The sequence below is a fragment of the Schistocerca nitens genome, chromosome 1 (genome assembly GCF_023898315.1).
Source record: "Schistocerca nitens isolate TAMUIC-IGC-003100 chromosome 1, iqSchNite1.1, whole genome shotgun sequence".
In the NCBI taxonomy this organism is placed as follows: domain Eukaryota; kingdom Metazoa; phylum Arthropoda; class Insecta; order Orthoptera; family Acrididae; genus Schistocerca; species Schistocerca nitens.
This window is the reverse complement of record NC_064614.1, coordinates 473,399,388-473,420,870: the sequence shown is the minus strand read 5'-3', so window position 1 is coordinate 473,420,870 and position 21,483 is coordinate 473,399,388. Positions and strand designations below refer to the sequence as shown.

The following is a 21,483-nucleotide window of genomic DNA, read 5'->3' as shown; positions in this document are numbered from 1 at the left end:
ACACACGAAGTAAGTGTCAGTGTGCTGAGTCACAAGTCACACACATCTCATGAATAAACAATAGTGGCCAGATTCTACAAAACATTATGAATTCAGACTCTCTCAAACTATTACATAGGTGTTACTTGATTGGTTGCTGGACAGTAATTTTTTAGACATAGGTGTTGGTCATTTGCTAGCTCAAACAACGCTTTCATGAAGATATTAGCATTACAGTTTCTGAGACCAAACTTTCACTGAGATATGAGCATAGTGATAGGTAACCACACATGGCTATTTTGGAAGCTTCATTTTGGATTGAAAAATAGCTAGGTTAGATTTTGCTTATTCAGATGGACTATATGTTATGATAATAATACTGTTGACAAACTATGTGGTGGTTCAGAAAATTTAAAAAAAAGTGGAACCATTTTATGCATTCACATTGGGAATAACCTATTTACAAGCACAGGCACCATATTTATATCAACAAAATATTCCATTTTTGAAAATATAATAGATCGTAATTGGATAGATGAAAAAAATCTACTCACTAAGTGGTGGCAGGAAAAGGCACATCTAAAGGATAAAGAAATGTGCAAGATTTCAGAGCCAGTGACTCCTTCTCCTAGCAGAAGGTTTGAAGAGTAAGTCCTTTTCCTCCACCCCTCTTCCTTTCCCTTCACCATTTGTTAGAAGAAGGAGCCACTGGCTCTAAGGACTTACACATTTCTTTATGCTTTATACGTTTTCTCTTGCCATCATATCGTCAGCAGATTTTTTTACACATCATATCTAGATTTAGATACATTTATACCAGTTGTTGCTAATTCTTAATTAATGACTTAATTACTTAGTGAAGGGTGTCATTCAGTCCTAAACTGCTTAAGACAAATGACATGATGGTTCCTCTGAGAAGGCCGTGGCCAATTTCCTTCCCTATCCTTCCCTAATCTGAGCTTGTGCTCCATCTCTAATGACCTTATTGTCAATGAGACATTAAACACTAATCTCCACCTCCTCATTAATGTTGTACTTGAACATTATGGGTTTTGTTTTTCCTGCTCATCTGCATTAACTGGAATAATGAAATTGAATGAAATCTGGTCTAAATAAAAACTGAATAGATTCATGCCTACGCTACATATATGTGTTACATAATATCAGAATCAAATAGCAATTAATGACATAAAAAATAATTAATTATTAGCAGGGGTATAATAACTGTCAATTTAGTCAAATAGTTCTGCAGTGTGGTTGAAATACCTTCATGGCCAGAAGTCTTTATTTCTTTTCTGTCACTTAATAGTTTTTGTGATCACTTTAACAGTTTATTCAGCCAAACTTTTGTTTGGTGCTGTAGTCTGTGTGAATCAAATTGATCTGCTTTTGATTATCAATTTGTTGTTACCATTTGCATTATTAATTGCATTTAATATATTAGTGCAAGCAAGGCAACAAAAATTAACACAGTTAAAATATGATTTAGTTGGAGCAAATATTAATAAGAATTTACATAATTAATGGGGGAGTTACTTGTTTAATGGAGTTCAGCATTATAGTTTCAGGTAGACAGAACCACTGATAATATATTATATTTAATGAGGTATATGATAGGACAGTGCTAAATTGAAAATGAGACATTTTTGTATCTGTGCTTTGGAAAATGTACATAAAATTGCGTTGAAGACACCTCTGTCATCATGTGGTTTAATGGTTTCTGCAACAGCATAAAAAAAGAACTATAGTAATTCAAACATCTAATAACGCTCTCACCAAAGATGACAGCTAGCAGCAGAGTACAATGAGGCACCTGACCATTAAAAGATTGCAATGGGCACGACAGATGCAGGAGAAAAATATTGAACTGTGCATCAATGAACTGAGCACCAGTGATGTCACTGCTGGCACCATGGCTATAATATAAGAATAAAAGTAACAAACAAATAGTACACAATGAGCAAAGAACATGTAGTAGAAAGCTCATGGATGGATGTATACCTACCTGATATATCTGGAAGCCAGAGAAGAATTTATTCAGCAGACATATAGACATGAGGCCATGTATTCATTGATGTTATTCTCAATTTTGGTATTTTAAGTTTAGCCTGATTAAGGACACATACTTTGTAGTGGTTTGTTGGCATTTATTCAGTTTTAACTACTCCACTGCTTTGCTAATGTGTGCTTAAACTCATTCAGCATCTCCTTTCCACTGAGATCCATTGAACACAATGAAAGAGATTATGAATGAATGCAAGGTTAGTGCTTGCTCTCAACATATCCTACTGGTATTTTGATGCACAGTAGTAATACATACAGGTTAGGTTAGGTTAGATTGTACATGGACAGCTAATAAAAAAAATTAAGAGTTACAACACTGTTACAAGGTTCATGTGTTAAGATGAAACTTACATAAATTAATATTATATGTTGTGTCTATATCCATGTCTTTTTATTGTACCACATAATAGGATAGCTTCGTGGTGCTACTTTGCCAAAATGTAATTTTCAGATTGCACTAGAAACTGGGACTTCCATATAAAATCCAAAACCAGTCATAGAGTAAAATAAAGAACTTTTTACCAACTGAAGTGTAAACTAATTATTTCATTAATTTCTTTCTATTTCATGCATGTATGCAGTGTGGGAAGAATGTTTTCTCATAGCCTCTGATTATATGTTTATCAGTTTGATTATCTATTCTTGGTCTCTATAGGAGTTTATGGATAATTGTAGATTTCACCTTTGAAAAATGCTATCACACACATATTCTTGCAGTTGCTGGGAGACTGAATGAGAGCCTCCATTTTCATTCAGTGCAGTGACAATACTGTAAGCACTGGTGAAATGTTAAAAACATCATATGACATATAATCTCCAAGCCACTACACACAGAAAGACAGATGGGACTTTATATCAGTATTTGCCATTCATCCCCTTTTCCATTCGCATATCAAATGAGGAAAAATGTCTGACAATATGCCTTTACACAGGATGTTTCAGAAGTGGTGGTCAGTATTCAGAATATGACAGGAATGATCATTTGAAACAAAAAAGTCAAGTGAGCATGGGCTCTAAAATACATACCTTAAGAGCTATGAGCAAATCTTGATCTTTGATACTGTGAAAGAAATATCTTCCGCTGCAAGCCCTTTGCCTTCCATATTTTGGGAAGTGTTAGTGTGGATCAAAATAAGGAAAAAATGTCCACTAAACATGTGCTCTGAAATGCATACTGTAAAAGTTATGAGCACTTATTGATTGGAAGAGTTGTGTTTCAAAGTAGTGAAGATGAGCAAGTGCTCATAACTCTTAAGATAAACATTTCAGAGCACATAGTTACGGGACATTTTTTTTTTTTTTTTTTCCCTGGCAGCATGGCTATGAATTCCTTTTGACAACTTCCAGCAGAACTTTAGTTTACAACTTAGTGTGGGGCCCTGACAAGATCAGAAGGAATTTGTGAGCTCGAATAAACAATCATGATAACAGGAGACAGTCATGCCATTTCATTATTAGTATCATTTGCAGTAGCAGCACAAAGTCAATTGACATTTGTCATGTGGCACTGGCTATTTGCAGACACTTGACAACATATCTAAAACATTCTGCCAAGTGCCTTTAGTCTCATTTATTGGTGAAACTTACTGTTGCTTAATTTACTGCTGCATATGGTAGCCATTCCTTGACTTTCTCACACATATTTATGTATCTTTTACAATACATGGTCTGTGATATTTCAAAATATGTAAAATATTACTCTGAACAATAAGTGTTCTGCATTATCAATCACTTAAGAGAAATATTATCCCATAAATGCCACAAATATTTTGTTATTATTTCTGTATTACTAATATCTATTACCAACATTATCTCAATAAATTTTCAGGTACGACTGTACTTCGAATGTTGAACTATACACTTGGTGAGAATATTGTCAGATCAGCTTTTGACAGCTTTCTACATGACAGGTAATAACTCTGATTTTTTAACATGTTATACTTTGTTGATTATACATTATGCATTTAAATCAATTAGTGGAACTGTTCCATAATAATATAAATTTATCAAAACTAGTTTTGCACTACTTGCATATCTGCAAATGTATGTAGTCTTACACTGAAGGGAAGCAGAGCATGAAACAATAAAATTTACTTATGAAAAAATATCCTAACTATAAAATAAGAACAACAAATATGCCAAACTGACCACATGGAGATAGTTGTACACTGTATGGGTCAACACAGTCCTCCTAGTTGGGTCCAAAAGGGCAGCATACAATTCTGTTGCACTTTGCTTTGTATACCAATGAGATAAAATTTGTAAATAGTGTCATGGACAACTGTAGGGGGATGGGGTGTCTGAGGGGGGACAGCTGCCTCTAACAAAAATTTCATTGTGAATGTGAAAAAGGGACCATAACCAAAGGGTCTGGATTTTTATAACCTAAAATACGAGGATAATTATCGTTAAAATTTCATGACAGTATCAATAAAGTGACTTAAAAATGTATGAAACATACATAGAGTGAGTTATAAATGGAACTAGAGCAGGGGGTTTCAAACTGTCCCAAGGAGGTCACAGTCTTACAGTCCGAGCATTACAATGCATTCATAATAATGATTCATTGATTTTCTTTCTGAGTACAGAAATGATGTGTGTGGTAGTAGTGATATCTATCAGGCTGGCAAGTATGTATTGTCACTATGGCAGGAACCTAGACAGCAGTCTGTACTATGTGACTCCTTCTTGATTGCTAATGATTTTTAACTGATGTTTGTCTTCAGCGGTTTGCATGTAAGTGTTAACCATGATATTTCAAATTTATCATTTAGTTCTAAAGACATAAATAGATTAAAAATGGAAGTAGTATGATGAAAGCTTTTTGAATTTTGGTTTTACGTGTCCTGCTGTTGGAAGTGAAGAATGACCACAGTGTGTAATTTCTTGCAAAGCTCTAGTTATTGAAAGCATTCTTCCTAATAAAATGGAATGAAGTTTGGAGTAAAATCATAAAAAACACCTCCACTGAATAAGCTACAGTTACTACAGAGGATTTCTTTCATCTTACTAACTTGCCCTCCATATAGCAAAGAGCAAGAAACCTCACACCATAGCAGAAGACATTATTTTACCAGCTGCTCAAAACATGGTAACCATGAAACTTGAGTCAGATGCCAAATGACTGGCAAATTTCCTTTATCAGACCACTTTATTAGTCGTTGAATATCAATATGCACGATGACATTACCCTTCAGCTGCTTGAAAATTCAAAGGTAATGATGATTTTATTACTCTCTGATGAAGTCATAGACAATAACAATGATGCACATCTAATTTGTTCGGTGTTATTTATACAGGTCAAGAAACTTCATGAAAGTCTTCTCTACTGCACTAGGATAACTCTTCAAACAAAAGCAACAGACCTGTTTGAAATATGACACTTATTTGTGGAAGAATAGTGGGGAAATTAAGTAACTTTGTGTACAGATAGAGGTCTTAGTATGTCTGGCTGCTACATTGGATTGCAATCTCAGGTTCATGCTGTCATCATGCTATGTGGACACACTGTTTTATTCACTGAGAAGCATTGGTATCAGAAAGCATAAGCCCTGATGATCAGCGACTGAAATGGTAAACTCCATTAAAAGTTTTCACGAATGCATGGTTTCACAGTGATATGCACTGATGAAACTCTCTTGGGCTTCCAGCTGTGTCAAGCTGTCTAAAATCTATGACCTTTCACCCAAGTACTCCTCAGCCATTTTGAAGTGGTGACTGCATTCTGGTTGCTGCTACTATCCTCATTCAGCAGTGCCGCCTTCAGTGGCTTCACTGGTGATCACTCTAGTGTCATATAAACTGACGTGGCAGAAGTCATGGCACAGCAATATGCACATATACAGATGGTGGTAGTATCACATACACAAGGTATAAAAGAGCATGGCATTGGTGAAATTGTGATTTTTACTTAGGTGACTATTGTCAAGAGGTACTCAATGTGATTATGGCCACACAATGGGAATTAACAGACTTTGAATGCAGAATGGCAGTTGTAGCTAGATGCATGGGAAATTCCATTTCATAAATCGTTAGGGAATTCAGTACTCTGAGATCTGCAGAGTCAAGAATATGCTCAGAATACTAAATTTCAGGCTTTACCTCTCACCACAGAAAATGCAGTGGCTGATGGCCTTCACTTAACAACGAAGAGCAGCAGTGTTTGCATAGGGTTGTCAGTGCCAACGGATGAGCAGCACTGTGTGATGTATGACAAGTGTATTTGTTAGGGCAGTGTGACAAAATTTGATGTTAATAGGCTACAGCAGTATATGACCGATGATAGTCCCTTTGCTAACAGCACGACATCATCTACAGTGTCTCTCATAGGCTTATGACCGTAAGAATTGGATCCTAGATGACTAAAAAAACATGGCCTAATCAATGAGTCCTGATTTCAGTTGTTTAGAGTTTGTGGTAGTGTTAAAGTGTCATGCAGGCCCCACAAAGCTGTGGAAATTGTGAGCAAAGCACTGTGCAAGCTAGTGGTCACGCCATAATGTTGTGGGCTGTTTTTACATGGACGGACTGTCTCCTCTGCTCCAACTGATCTTATCATTGACTTATTTGAAATTGTTATGTTCAGCTCCTTGGCTACTTGGAGGCCATTTGCAGCCATTCATGTCACCATGTCATGACATGTCACCATGCCACAGTTATTTGTGATTTGTTTGAAGAACATTCTGGACACTTCAATCAAATGACTTGGCCACCGAGATCACATGAAATTAACAGGGCATAAATGAATGGGACATAATTGAGAGTTCAGTTCATGCACAACAGCCTGCAATGGCAGCATCATAGAGGCAGCAAGGCCCAATATTTCCACAGAGGACTTCCAACAACTTGTTCAGTCCATGTCATATTAAGGTGCTGCACTAAGTAAGGCAGAAGGAGGTCAGACATGATATTAGGTGGTATCCCATGACTTTTGTCACCACAGTGCATGGTAAGGTTTTCACTTGATGGAGTTGGTCACTTAAGTTGAGATGTTTTCAACAAATGTGAGAGCTGAACACATTTCTATAATTTTTTACAGTAACTCCCACTGGCTTTCATATGGGAATGTCTTGAGAAGGATCTATGAACTCAAAAATGAACTTTACTCCTTACCCTGTTCATGAGAAACATATGAGTTTGAAGAAGTTTGTAGATAGTGGCATTGTTTTGAAGCTGATGCAGCTGCATGATCTCTTTGAAAAATTCAATTCACTGAATTTATTCGTTTGAGGTAATGAGACCAACATTCTGCTACTGCCAGGAAAAATTTTGGACTTCTGTAAAAAACTACTGTAGTGGAAGAAAACGTTTTTATGACAAAGATATAAATCATGTTTTCCCTTTTGTTCACATGATTTTAAAAGAGTGTGACTTACAGTTGAATGAAGAATTGAAATCTGTTTTGGTGGGTCATATTACTGAACTGAGTAATTGCTTTCTGAATTACATTCCACAAGAAGCTGATTACACAAATGGATCAAAGCTCCTTGCAATGTAGAACTTCCATCAACTCTTATCACTGAAAAACAACAGTGATTTGTTGATGTTTCTTCAACTCCACACTGAAATCGAAGTTCATTTACTCATCCTGCTTGAGTTTTGGAGCTTGATATAGCAGGACTATCCTCAGAGGTGTCACAAGTCTCTGTGACTTTTGATACTGTTTGCCAACAACCATTTTATGTGAGGTAGGTTTTTCAGCACTGGCAGTCATCAACATGACTTATAGATCACAAATGACTGGAGAAAGCAATGCGAGGTGCAGTTTCCAATCTTGTACCTAGGACTAGTTCAAGAACATATTTCCAAACAAGTGGCATATCATTCAGTGCTCCTGCCTCTCCATTTCTCCACAAGAGTGACATATCATTTGGTGCTCTTCCCTCCCTTCCTTCCCTTATACATTAGTTGCTATTCCTTCAGCACTTGGTAAGATCTTCAAAAATAACTTAAATATGAGTGAGGTTCAAAATGGGCCATTTTTACCATTCTTTATGGTACACCCTGTGCAAAAATTTAGCACTATGGTCGCTTCTAGTGTGCCAAAGCTTGGTGTTCCAAGCGACTACTTGTGCACACTTAGCCCTGAAACTTGCCCTGCTTGTGATGACGATTGATGTGTAAGAAGGAAGATCATTGTTTCCATTAATTTCATAGCAAGACTAAGATATAATAATATTAGAAGTTGATTAAAATGTTTTGTGTCAACAGTTCATAAAGGAAAAACTACTCTTACTATTTTTTTAAAAAAAACTTAAATTTATTTCGAGTCACACGTGTGAAAGGTGCGGCATCTGTTTATGTTCTGATCAAGGGAGCCCTGGACCTAAAACCGCTGAACTAAAGTAGTGAAAAGCTTTATAAAAACTTTTAACTGGCATTACAAAGAGGATAATTAATTTAAAAATGATATTTTTCTGTAAGGAATCTCATTAATGAAGATGTAGAAAAATTGTTGTATAATCATCTCACAGCTATTGCAGTGTATGACAGTCATATTCAGACAGTCTCAAAAGCAAGGGAACATCTGTTTTTGGACAACACATACTTGTAGTTAGAGAATCTTCCAATAGTGTGCAATTTTATATTTTTCTATAGTTTTGAAAACAACTCTAGATAATAGACACACCAACTTTGTAATTCACAAATGGACATTATATATGTTAGAATATTGATACAAATTATCAATATTTTCGTATCAGCATCAATACCTGGTACAAGTTCACAACAGTAAGTGGTGGGAAAATTACATTAAGCAGCATGTATGAATACATTCTTGAATAACTATTTTACTTTTTCCTAAAGGCATATGCATTGTTCATTCTTGCCAACACTAAGAGAAAGAATTCTTTTGTCATAAATGGACATTAAATGCAACACATTAAAAATGCAGAATAAGGCTTCAATAGAACCAACAGAAAATAAGGTAAATTGCTGGAAATGCAAAATATGTGAATGTAAGAACAGGTTTTAGTATAATCATACCCTAAGCTAGTTTATATTTTTAACAATGACAGTGTATTGAAAGTACATTGTAGAAACTAATAGGGAAAAATTATGAGCAGATAACAATGTCCACAAAAATTCTCTTTCATGTGTGGGGAAACATGAACCTGCAGAGGCCCCTGGGTAGTGGTCATCATCTGGTGTGTTTGATCCCAGGCCATAACTGTGAGACAGATCTGCAATGTTTTGTGTATCATGATAGCAGCTGGTCTACATCTACATCTGCACTCTGAAAACAGAGGGTGTGTACCATTGTGCTGGTTATTAGAGTTTCTTCCTGTTCCACTCCCATATGGAACTCTGGAAGAATGGTTATTTGAGTGCCTCTGAGCATGCAGTAATCATTCTAATCTTATCCTCACAACTCCTATGTGAGTGATATGTAGGAGGTTTTAGTATATTCCTAGAGTCATCATTTAAAGATGTTTCTTGAAACTTTGTTAATAAACTTTCCTGGTATAGTTTACGTCTATCATCAAAAGTCTTCCAGTTCAGTTTCTTTAGTATCTCTGTTATACTGTCCCATGGATCAAACAAATCTGTGAGTATTTGTGCTGCGCCTCTCTTTATATGTTCAGTATCCCCTGTTAGTCCTATTCGGTAAGGGTCCCACATACTTGAGCAATATTCTAGAACTGGTCACACGAGTGATTTGTAAGCAATCTCCTTTGTAGACTGATTGCAAATCTCCAGTATTCTACCAATAAAGTGAAGTTTAGCACTTGCTTTAGCCACAACTAAGCCTATGTAATCATTCCATTTCACATCCCTACAAAGTGTTATACCAGGTATTTCTATAAGTTGGCTGATTGCAACAGTGACCCATTGATATTATGGTCATAGGATACTATGTTTTCAAACAATGGAAACTCCTAGTAGGTATATCAACAATGTAGGAAAAGATAGATTGCTACTTACCGTAAAGAAGAGACGTCAAGTTTCAGACAGGTATGATTAAAAGACACTCACATATAGCTTTTGGTGGCAGCCTACATTAGTAAAGACACACACACACACACACACACACACACACACACACACACACACACACACACCATTCACACTCACACAAACAAGCAAGCACACCTCACTCACACAACTGCCAGCTCCAACATCTCAGGCTGGAATGCAAGCAGCAATCTGGAAGGGGTGGGGAAGGGCAAGGCTAAGGGGAAGGGATAGTAGTGTACAGGTGAGGAGAGAGGTGAAGCCTGTCTGGTGGAGTATATAGGAATTAAGACTGCTGAGAGGTGCAGAGTCAGGATGTTGTGGGGCAGGGAGGTGAAGGAAAAAGGAACTAAAACGAAAGAGGAGTGGGGTAAGACAGTCAGATGTGTTGGCAAAGGACTGCAAATAAACAGGGTGGGAGACGAGAATGGGGAAGAGATGATAGAACATAGGGGTGGAAACTGTTGGATGGGGGATGCGGGGACAGTATGTTACTGTAGGTTGAGGCCGGGATAATTACAGGAGCAGACAATGCGTTGTAAGGATAACTTCAATCTGTGCAGTTCAGAAAAGCTGGAGATGGAGGGAGGGATCCAGATTGTCTCAGATAGTGAAATATCCATTGAAACCAAGTGTGTTATGTTCAGTTGCATGTTGTGCCACAGGCTGGTCTACTTTGCTCTTGGCCACAGTTTGGTGGTGGCCTTCACCATGGTGGACAGTTGGTTGATAGTCATACCAATGTAAGAAGCTGTGCAGTGATTTCAGCAGAGCTGGTAAATGATATGGCTGCTTTCACAGGTGGCCTGGCCTCTGATGGGGTGGGATAAATCTGTGACAGGACTGTAATAAGAAGAGCTGGGAGGGTGGATTGGGCAGATTTTGGACCTGGGTCTTCCACGGGGATATGATCCTTGTGGCAAGGATTTAAGACAGGAAGTGGCATAGGGATGGGCTAGGATGTTGTGGAGGTTTGATGGACGACAGAACACCGCTTTATGAGGGGTGGGAAGTATCTCAGGTATGAAGTCCCTCATTTCAGGATGCAATGGTAGGTTTGATTACCTACCATTGCACCATGAAATGAGGTGAAGAATGTGGTTCAGTTGTCCCAGTCCAGGGTGGTACTGGCTGATGAAGGGGACACTCCTTTGTTGCTGATTTTTGGGGGTGATGGGAGGATTGGGGTTGTGACAGGAAATAACACAATATGCAGCTCAACATAATACACTGGATTTCAATGGCTGCTTCATTATGCGAGCCATCTGGATGCTTGCCTCCACCACCAGCTTTCCTTGACTGCCCAGATGGGAGTTATTCTTACAACACATTCCTTACTCCCATAATTATCCCAGTGTCAACCTACAGTAACATACTGTTTCCATAACCTCCACCCAACAGTTTCCACCCCTCTGCCCAGTCATCACTTCCCCCTTTCCATCTCCCACCCTATTTATTTGCAGTCCTCTGCCAAAGCATACAGCCATCTTTTCCTGCACCACTCCTTTTATGTTCCTTTTTCTCGCACCTCCAATAGACAAAAATGCAAGACCTGTCCCATAAATCTTCCCACCATCACCTACTCCAGTCCAGTCATGGGCATCTCCTATTGCATCAGAGGCAGGGCTACCTGTGAAAGCATTCATGTGATCTACAAACTAAGCTGCAACCACAGTGCTGCTTTCTATGTGGACATGATAACCAACAAGCTGTCTGTCTCCATGAATAGCCACTGACAAACTGTGGTCAAGAGACAAATGAATTATGCAGTTGCTGAACATGCTGCCCAACATAATGTGCTTAACTTCAGTGATTGCTTTACAGCCAGCACAATCTGGATTCTTCCTACCAACATCAGCTTTTTGAATTGCAATTGAATCTCCCTGCACTATATCCTACATTCCCATTACCTCCATGGCCTCAAACTTTCCTAGTCCCTGTCTTTCACCTACCTATCCCCTTCTGTGCTCCCATCCAGCAATAGATGGCCTTCTATTCAAGCAGCTCACCTACTAGTCTTTTTCCCCTCCTCTACCTCTCTCTTCTTGAAATTCCCAACTGCACCTAGCAGCCCTGTCCTGTCCTCACCATGTCCCTACATGCTCCCACTAGCAGCACTACACCTTCCTCCACCCCTACCCTCCTAACCCTCCTCCTCCACAGTCAGTCTCCCCCTTAACCCCACCACCTACAGATTGCTTCTCCCATCAGGTGCTGTTGAATACAATCTACCTTCAATAGCCAGAGATAGTCACCATGTATGTGTGAGTTGCAGTTGTGTGAATGCTTATGTGTCTGTTTTTAATTTTAGATGTGTTCTACTAACATAGGCAAACAAGATGGGCTGAAGAAAGTTGATACAGCAAAGAGGCCTTTGGTCATGCAACTCAGTGAGTTTGCCAACTGACGGAGGACTGATGACAACCATACACCGGTTCCTCTTCTGTACATGATGGGCAGAGGTGTATGATGAATAGTCAGTTGCTGCAAGCAAGAAGTTAGCGTCCAGTCTGTTGATTCTGATGCCACAATTGAGATGCAAGCAGTGAGTATGGTTGACTACAGAGCACTAATGTGTGCTGTGGTCACCCACATCATTGTGGTGTGCAAAAAGAAGAATAAGCCACCAAAACAGCATCATAAGAGCACCAAGATTTTCCTCCATGGGCTGCTTTGTATCCATGATGAGGTGGCAGTCAAAGAATGGCTGTTGCATGCTGGTTTTGGGGATGTGGTAGTCAAGCTGCAAAACTGGACAAACAGGAAGAAGCCACAACAGTTTGTGACAGCACAGCCAAAAAGTGACAGACAATTGCCACACCAGTCAACTGTGACTGCTGTAATAACCTACCAGTGTTAGTTTTGTGTGTGTGTCAGGGAGAGGGTCGGGGGTGGGGAGGGAGGCATCCACAAGCAGAAAAGAGGGCAGCATAGCCAGCACCTGAGATGGCTATTTCTACTGATTGTGGTTGGTCATAATACCTTGCCAATGGCAGTAATGAGAAAGACTAGCCACAAGCAGAAGAGAAGATGGGACAGCCAGTACCTGAGAAGGAAGAGGAGAAGAAGAAGCAGGCTACCATATCATTTTTTTCAATTTGTTGAGTAGGCAATAATATGCATCAAAGATGCCATGGTGAAGAAGAGGGACACATACAAGGTAAATGACCTCCATAGTGTAGCAAAGCTACCTATTATCAGTTAGCTTCTGCTGTGGTACCCAGAAGTAGCCAAACATTTAAATCAGAAGCATGGTGGAATCAGTGGAACTCTTCCAACAGTGGTCTAGAAAGTGGAGCAGAGAGGTTGGGGGGGGGAGTCACAGTTCATGATTCTGCCAGAAGATATGACATTGGGTACCAAACTGCATGATATCCACTACTAACATAATCTAATAATCTACACTTGCAAGATCTGCTGCAGGTAGAAAGCAATCCAGTACTGCTCTTATTGCCTGCTCAGACTATCTTGGAGATTTTCTTCATATCATGCTCACCATGGCACGTTTTTCCCCCTGCCCTTAAACCCACTATTCTTCAAAAGTTTCATCCACTTTCTATCTCTGAATGGGCCTGTGTTAGTGGGTAATTGTACTCAGATGTAAGGACTTTATCACAGTCCCACATCATGTCATAACCTTAATTCAAATAACTAATCAATGCAGAGGTGAAATATGTAGATCATTTGTGATTGTCACGACCATGCTAGTGTGAGTGTGAACAGACTCCACTCTCACTTTTTTGAATCTCCAGCTCAGTGTTTCCTTATATATGGTGAGTAGCAGTCTGTGTCTTCAATAATATAGTTGTTATTCCATCCTAGATTTTCCATTGCTTGAAATACAATAGATCCTGTTTAGTATAACTACATCGTAAATAATAGCATCATCTGCAATCAATCTAAGAGGGATAATTAAAACTCTGTGCTGGAAGGAGACTCAAACTCTGGACCTTTGCCTTTCGTGGGCAAGTGCTCTACCATCTGAGCTACCCAAGCACAATTCACGACCCCTCCACACAACTTCAATTCTGCCAGTACCTCGTGTTCTACATTCCATTTTCACAGAAGCTAGCACTCCTGGAAGAAAGCATATTGCGGAGACATGGCTTAGCCACAGCCTATGGGATGTTTCCAGAATGACATTTTCACTCTGCAGCAGAGTGTGCACTGATATGAAACTTCCAGGTTGATTAAAACTGAGTGCCAGACCAAGACTCGAACTCAGGACCTTTGCCTTTAATGGGCAAGTGCTCTATCATTTGAGCTACCTCACAATCCATTCCCAGAGATTAAATTCTGCCTATACCTCATCTCCTACTTTTGAAACTCCACAGAAGCTCTTATGCAAAACTTGCAGAACTAGCACTCATGGTACAAAGGATACTGCAGAGCAGAGTGGCACAGCAAAGGACAGGCACACAGCTTTAATCTGCCAAGAGGTTTCATATCAGACTGAAAGTCCCATTCTGGAAATATCCCCTACACTGTGACTAAGCCATGTCTCCGCATTATTGTTTCTTCCAAGAGTGCTAGTTCTGCAAAGTTAGCAGAAGAGTTTCTATGAAATTTGGAAGGTAGGAGACAAGGCACTGGCAGAATGGAACCCGTGGTGATGGGTTGTGATTCGTGCTTGGCTAGCTCAGATGGTAGAGCACATACTTGCGAACGGCAAAGGTCCCATGTTTGAGTCTCGGTCCAGCAAACAGTTTTAATCAGCCAGGAAGTATCATATCTGTGTACACTCCACTGGAGAATGAAAACTCATTCTGGAGGCATCTCCAAGGCTGTCGGTAAGCCATGTATCCACAGTATCCTTTGTTCCATGAGTACTAGTTCTACAAGTTTCGCAGAAGAGCTCTATGAAATTTGGAGTGTGGGAGACGTGGTACTGATAGAATGGAACCCATGGGGATGGGTCATGATTCGTGCTTGTGTTGCTCAGATGGTACAGCAACTACCTGCAAAAGGCAAAGCTCCCATGTTTGAGTTTTGGCCCGGCTCACAGTTTTAATCTACCAGGAAGTATCATGTTAGCGCACACTCTGCTGCAGAGTGAAAATCTCATTCTGGAAACATCCCCAAGCTCTACTAAGCCATGTACCTCCATTATCCTTTGTTCCAGGCATGCTAGTTCTGCAAAATTTGGGGAAGAGCTTCTGTGGAGTTTGGAAGCTAGGAGACAAGATACTGGCAGAATGGAAGCTGTGGGGACAGATCATGATTCATGCCTGTGTAGCTCAGATGGTAGAGCACTTGCCTGTGAAAGGCAAAGGTCCCGAGTTCGAGTCTTTTTCTGGCACACACTTTTAATCAACCAGGAAGTTTCATATCAGTGCACACTCTGCTGCAGAGTGGAAATCTCATTCTGGAAACACGCCCAAGGCTGAGCAAAGCCATGTCCCCCAATATCCTTTGTTCCCAGAGTGCTAGTTCTGCATGATTCAGGGAAGAGTTTCTGTGGAGTTGGGAAGGTACTAGACGATGTACTGGCAGAATTGAAGCTGTGGGTATGGGTTGTGATTCATGCTGGGGTAGCTCAGATGGTAGAGCACCTGCCTGCTAATGGCAAGAGTCCCATGTTTGAGTCTCATTCCACAAACAGTTTTAATCATCTAGGAAGTATCATATCACATCCCCAAGGCTGTGGGTAAACCATGTATCAGCAGTATCTCTTGTTCCATGAGTACTAGTACTACAAGTTTCCCAGAAGAGCTTCTATGAAATTTGGAATGTGTGAGATGAGGTACTGGCAGTATGGAACATGTGAGGATGGGTTGTGATTTGTGCTTGTGTAGCTCAGATGGTAGAGCACTTACATGTAAAAGGCAAAGGTCCCATGTTTGAGTCTCGGCCCGGCACACTCATTTTATCTGCCAGGAGGTATCACATCGAGCACAGTCCACTGCAGAGTGAAAATGTCATTCTGGAAACATCCCCAGTGCAGTGCTAAGCCATGTCCCTCCATTATTCTTTGTTCCAATAGTGCTAGTTCTGCAAGATTCAGGGAAGAACTTCTGTGGAGTTTGGAAGGTAGGAGACAAGGTACTGGCAGAATGGATGCTGTGGGGACGTGTCATGATTCGTACTAGGGCACTAGCCCGTAAATGGCAAAAGTCCTGTGTTGAAGTCTCAGTCCGGCAGACAGTTATAATAAGCCAGGAAGTATCATATCAGTGCACACTCGCTGCAGAGTGATAATCGCATTCTGGAAACATCCCCTTTACAAGACTGGAGAAGAGCTTCAATGAAATTTGGAGGGTAGCAGGGAGGTACCGGAAGAATGGAAGCTGTGGGGTCGGGTTGTGATTCGTGCTGGGGTAGCTCAGACAGTAGAGTACTTGATGGCGAATGGCAAAAGTCCCATATTTGAGTCTCGATTCGGCACATAGTTTTAATCAGCCAGGAAGTTTCATATCAGTGTAAACTATGTTGGAGAATACAACACTCATTCTGAAAACATCTCCAAGGCTGTGGGTAAGCCATGTACCTGCAATATCCTTTGTTCCACGAGTACTAGTTCGCAGAAGGGCTTCTGTGAAGTTTGGAATGTAGGAGACAAGGTACTGACAGAATGGAACTGTGGGAACAGATCGTGATTCGTGCTTTAGTAGCTCAGGTGGTAGAGACTTGCCTGTCAAACGCAAAGGTCCCAAGTTTGAGTTTTTCTCCGGCACACAGTTTTAATCAGCCAGGAAGTTTCATATCTGCGCACACTCTGCTGCAGAGAGGAAATATCATTCTGGAAACAGCCCCAATGCAATGCTAAGGAAATGTCGCACCAATATCCTCTGTTCCAGGAGTACTAGTTCTGCAACATTAGCAGAAGAGCTTATGTGGATTTTTTAATGTATGAGATGAGGAACTGGCTGAATGGAAGCTGTGGGGATGGGTCATGGATCGTACTGGGGTAGCTCTGATGGTAGAGCTCTTACCCACAATTGCCAAAAGTCTCGTGTTTGAGTCTCAGTTCAGCACACAGTTTTAATCAGCTACAAAGTATCACATCAGCACACTCTCTGCTGAGGAGTGAAAATCTCATTCTGGAACATCCCCAAGGCTGTGCTAAACCATGTCCCCCCAATATCCTTTGTTCCAAGAGTGCTAGTTGTGCAAGATTCGGGGAAGAGCTTCTGTGGAGTTTGGAATGTAGTAGACGATGTACTGGCAGAATGGAAGCTGTGGGGTGGGTGGTGATTCATGCTGGGGTAGCTCAGATGGTAGAGCACTTGCCCACAAATGGCAAGAGCCCCATGTTTGAGTCTCAGTCCAGCAAACAGTTTTAATCATACAGGAAATATCATATCAGTGTACAATCCACTGCAAAATGAAAAACTGATTCTGGAAATATCCCTGTGGCTGTGGCTAAGATATGTATCCGCAATATCCTTTGTTCCATGAGTACTAGTTCTACGAGTTTTGCAGAAGAGTGTTTTTGAAGTTTGGAACATAGGAGACGTGGTACTGGCAGAATGGAATCCATGGGGATGGGTCGTGATTCGTGCTTGGGTAGCTCAGTTTGTAGAGCACTTACCTGCGAAAGGCAAAGGTCCTGTGTTTGAGTCTCCGTCCGGCACACAGTTTTAATCTGTCAGGAAGTATCATATCAGTGCACACTCCACTGCAGAGTGAGAATCTCATCCTGGAATCATCCCCAAGGCTGTGCTAAGCCATGTCCCCACAATATCCTTTGTTCCAGGAGTGCTAGTTCTGCAAGTTTTCCAGAAGAGCTTCAGTTGAGTTTGGAAAGTAGAAGATGGGTACTGGTGGAATGAAAGCTGGGGGACGAGTCGTGGGTCATGCTGGGGTAGCACTGATGGTAGAGTACTTGCCCACGAATGGCAAAGGTCCCATGTTTGAGTCTCCGTCTGGCATACAGTTTTAGTCTGACAGGAAGTTTCGTATCAGTACACACTCCGCTGCAGAGTGAAGATCTCATTCTGGAATCAAAGACAGCTGTTCAGATTTACTCCAAAACAATTTATATAGATTACAAACAGTAGAGACCCTGCAACACTTTCTTGGGAAATGACAGGTATCACTTCTGTTTTACTGGATGTCTATGACTCACTATGAACTGTGACATTTCTGACAGGGAATCTTGAATGCAGTCACACAGTGCTGTCAATACCCCATAGGGACTCAATTTGGTTGGATCTCACTTGTGAAGAATGATGTCAAAGTCCTTAGTAAAATATGTGAAAATGTATTTAATTTGAGATCCCCTGTTGATAGCACTCTTTACTTCATGAGAATAAAGAACTACTTGTGTTCCACTTCTGTTTTCCTGGATAATTTTCTGTGTCTCTCTATGAACTGTGACCTTTCTGATGGGAGATCTCAAATCTAATCACACAACAGAGACAGTACTCCACTGGCACACAATTTGATTAGAACTCATTTGTGAGGAAGGGTATCAAAGGTCTTTTGAAAATATGGGAAATTGGATTTAATTTGAGATCCCCTGTCAATATTACTCATTACTTCAGGAGAATAAAGAACTGTTTGTGTTCCAAAAGAACATTTTATCTGAATTTGTGCTCTTTGTCAGTAGATTGTTTTCTTCAGTGCAATTTTTAATGTTTAGACACAGTATATGACCCAAAATCGTACTGCAAATCGATGTCAGTGATATTTCCTTTCTTCAGTATTGGTGTGATGATGGCAAATTACCAATCTTCAGGTATGGATCTTTTGTCAAGCGATCAGTAGTATATGATTGCCATGTATGGAGCTTTAGTATGAGTGTACTCTGAAAGGAACCTAACTAGTACACAATCTGGACCAAAAGACTTGTATTTATTAAATGATATAAGCTGCTTTACTACATAAAGGATATCTGTTTCTGTGTTACTTATGCTGGCAGCTGTTCTTGATTCAAATTAATGAGTATTTACTCCATCTTATTTTGTGAAGGAACTGCAGAAAAACATGTTTAATAACTCCCCTTTAATGTCACCATCAGTGGAAACATTATCATTGCTATTCCAGAGTGAAGATGTTGACTGTGTCTTGCCACTTGTGTACTTTAAACATTACCAGAATCTTTGGACTCTTTGCCAGGTGCTGAGATATTGCTTCATTGTGGAAACTTTTAAAAGCATCTCACATTGAAGTACAGACTAAGTTTCAAGCTTAAGTAAAACATGATCATTCTCAGACATTTTTCATCCTTTATATCTTTTTTTCATTACTTCTCCTTACTTTAATAACTTAAAACATGTAGTGAAATTATTGGTATTTTTGACAGAATTCTATTGGGAGTGAATAAAAACTGGTATAACAATTGACGGTAAGTGAAAAAAGTTTAAAGCATCATTCAACAAAGGATATTAGTAGTACTCATAAAAATAGACTATAATAGAATAAATGACCTCAAACAAACTCTTGGCACTATTAATAACACCTGATATTTTGTTACTGTGTAGATAGTGCAAAGAAACAGTAAGGACAGGCATTATGTGTTTGGTCTTAATTATGCCAAATTTTACACCTTTACTATTGTCACATTGCTACCTTGAGCTTGTCTTTCATTAATGCTCTACATTTTCTGCATCAGGTTACATCTACCTCTTTGATGTTTCCCATTTATTAGATTACATTATCTGATATCATATCTTGCAATTTGTTCTTAACTTTTTATTGCTTTCTACATCTGTCATTTCTGTTTAAACTCTCTGATTACTTTTAAGATGTTCCATTATGTATTACCTGTCAATCACCAGTAGCTCATCATCCATATTCTGCAGCCAGAGACTTTTTATTAATCTATTTTATTTCCAAATCTTTTCTTACTCCTAGTGTCTTCACTGATTCAAAGTTTTGAGTGTTTGTACCTTCCATCCAACATCCATATGTTGTTTTCTTATTTCCTATTCTTTGCAGTGTCCATAGGATGAAACTGTTTATGAATTGCATGTGCCAGAAATTCTATGTATCTTTCTGAATTCTGTGTATTAGTGTTGGTCTAGCTGTTCTTTCCAGTGACTTTTGAGTAGATCATTTTCTTTTGTCATTTAGTCTCAGGTTAACACATATATTCTAATATAATGTAGATGACTCACCTGGAGTCACATGAAATGTGAAATCTTGGCTTTGGCTGAATACGTGAAATCAGAAACTTCACTATCGGGTAGCTTATATAATATTATGTTTTTATTTGCAGATTATACGAGACATTTGCATCAGATGACATGGTTTTGGCTATTGAAGATCAAGTGCAAAGGCACTCAGCTCTTCCTCCTGGAGTGACTGTGTCAAAGATAGTTAGCTCGTGGATGAAAACTCAGCAATTTCCAGTAGTCACTGTGATAAGAAACTATCATACAAGGACAGCATATGTTGAACAGGTAGTAACAAATGATACTTTTTACATATATTTGTTCAATGTTTTTACTTCTCTCCCTCCCTTCCTCCCCCCCCCCCCCCCCCAAAAAAAAAATAAATAAATAAATCACACTATATCTCTCCATTCCTCAATGTGTGTGTGTGTGTGTGTGTGTGTGTGTGTGTGTGTGTGTGGAGGGAGACAGAGAGAGATGGCATGAGCACATGTATATGTGCAGTTTAGTTCTTTAGATAGCTTTCTGGTTGAAAGATGTGATCTAAGTTTTTGGTTTATGAATGTGTGAAAAAGTTTTAATTCAAAATTACCATCATGGGAACTAAATGTTGCAAGAATTTGACATCCATTTTTCTTCACAGTTTGCAATAGCAGAGTACCTTTGGTAATTTGTCATTCTTCATCCTGATCATATGATATCATCAGTTTATATCAAGAACTGTTCCTTATGAGAAATACCTGCGCTATTCTGATTTCATCATTTCTTTTCTCACACTGATACATACACAGCTGAGCCAAGACATTATGGTTCCTACTTAATAGTGTTTCTGTCCATCTTTGGAAAGCAACACAGTTTGTCAACTAGGTTATGTCTTCCCTTGAATCTGTGATGAAGCTCTCTCTGTTTTCATAGCAGTTTTCTACCAAGGTTGTTAAACTGTGGTGGGTCTTTCCCATTCCTTAAGACCTTGCTTGGAACATACTTGTCAAAGACACATTGAAAATACTTTTCCATTTTTTAGTTGTGCTCACATCTTCATCCTCAGCACTGAATATTTTATGTTATCTGAGCAGTCAACATCAAATATTCAGTGCTGAGGATGAAGACATGGAGCACAAAAAGAAAAAAAAAGAAACTCAAAAGCTTTGTTCAATATGGCTTAGTCAAGTAAGGAGAAGGCCAAAATACTGAATTCAATCTTCTGAAATTGTTTCACCATGGAGGATCATAAAACCCAGTGCCTCGTTTCAGTCACCATATGAACATCAAAATGGCAGATACTGAGATAACCAGTCACAGAAGAGAAAAGCAACTACAGTTGCTTAGTAGTGTAAATGCATAAGGACCAGATGAGATACTTATAAGATTCTACAAAGATTATGTGAAAGAATATGCTCCCCTTTTAGCAGCACTTCATCATAGTTCA

General features: G+C 39.5%; 1 protein-coding gene across 1 annotated transcript in view; it reads left to right on the top strand.

The window, feature by feature from the left end:
* LOC126251949 (aminopeptidase N-like) overlaps window positions 1-21,483 on the top strand; it is a 278,934-nt gene that overhangs the window by 117,090 nt on the left and 140,361 nt on the right. The window contains exons 11-12 of the mRNA XM_049952717.1: window positions 3,872-3,953; window positions 20,159-20,342. Of these exons, the coding sequence (XP_049808674.1) occupies window positions 3,872-3,953; window positions 20,159-20,342 (266 nt within the window). The remainder of the gene's footprint in view (window positions 1-3,871; window positions 3,954-20,158; window positions 20,343-21,483) is intronic.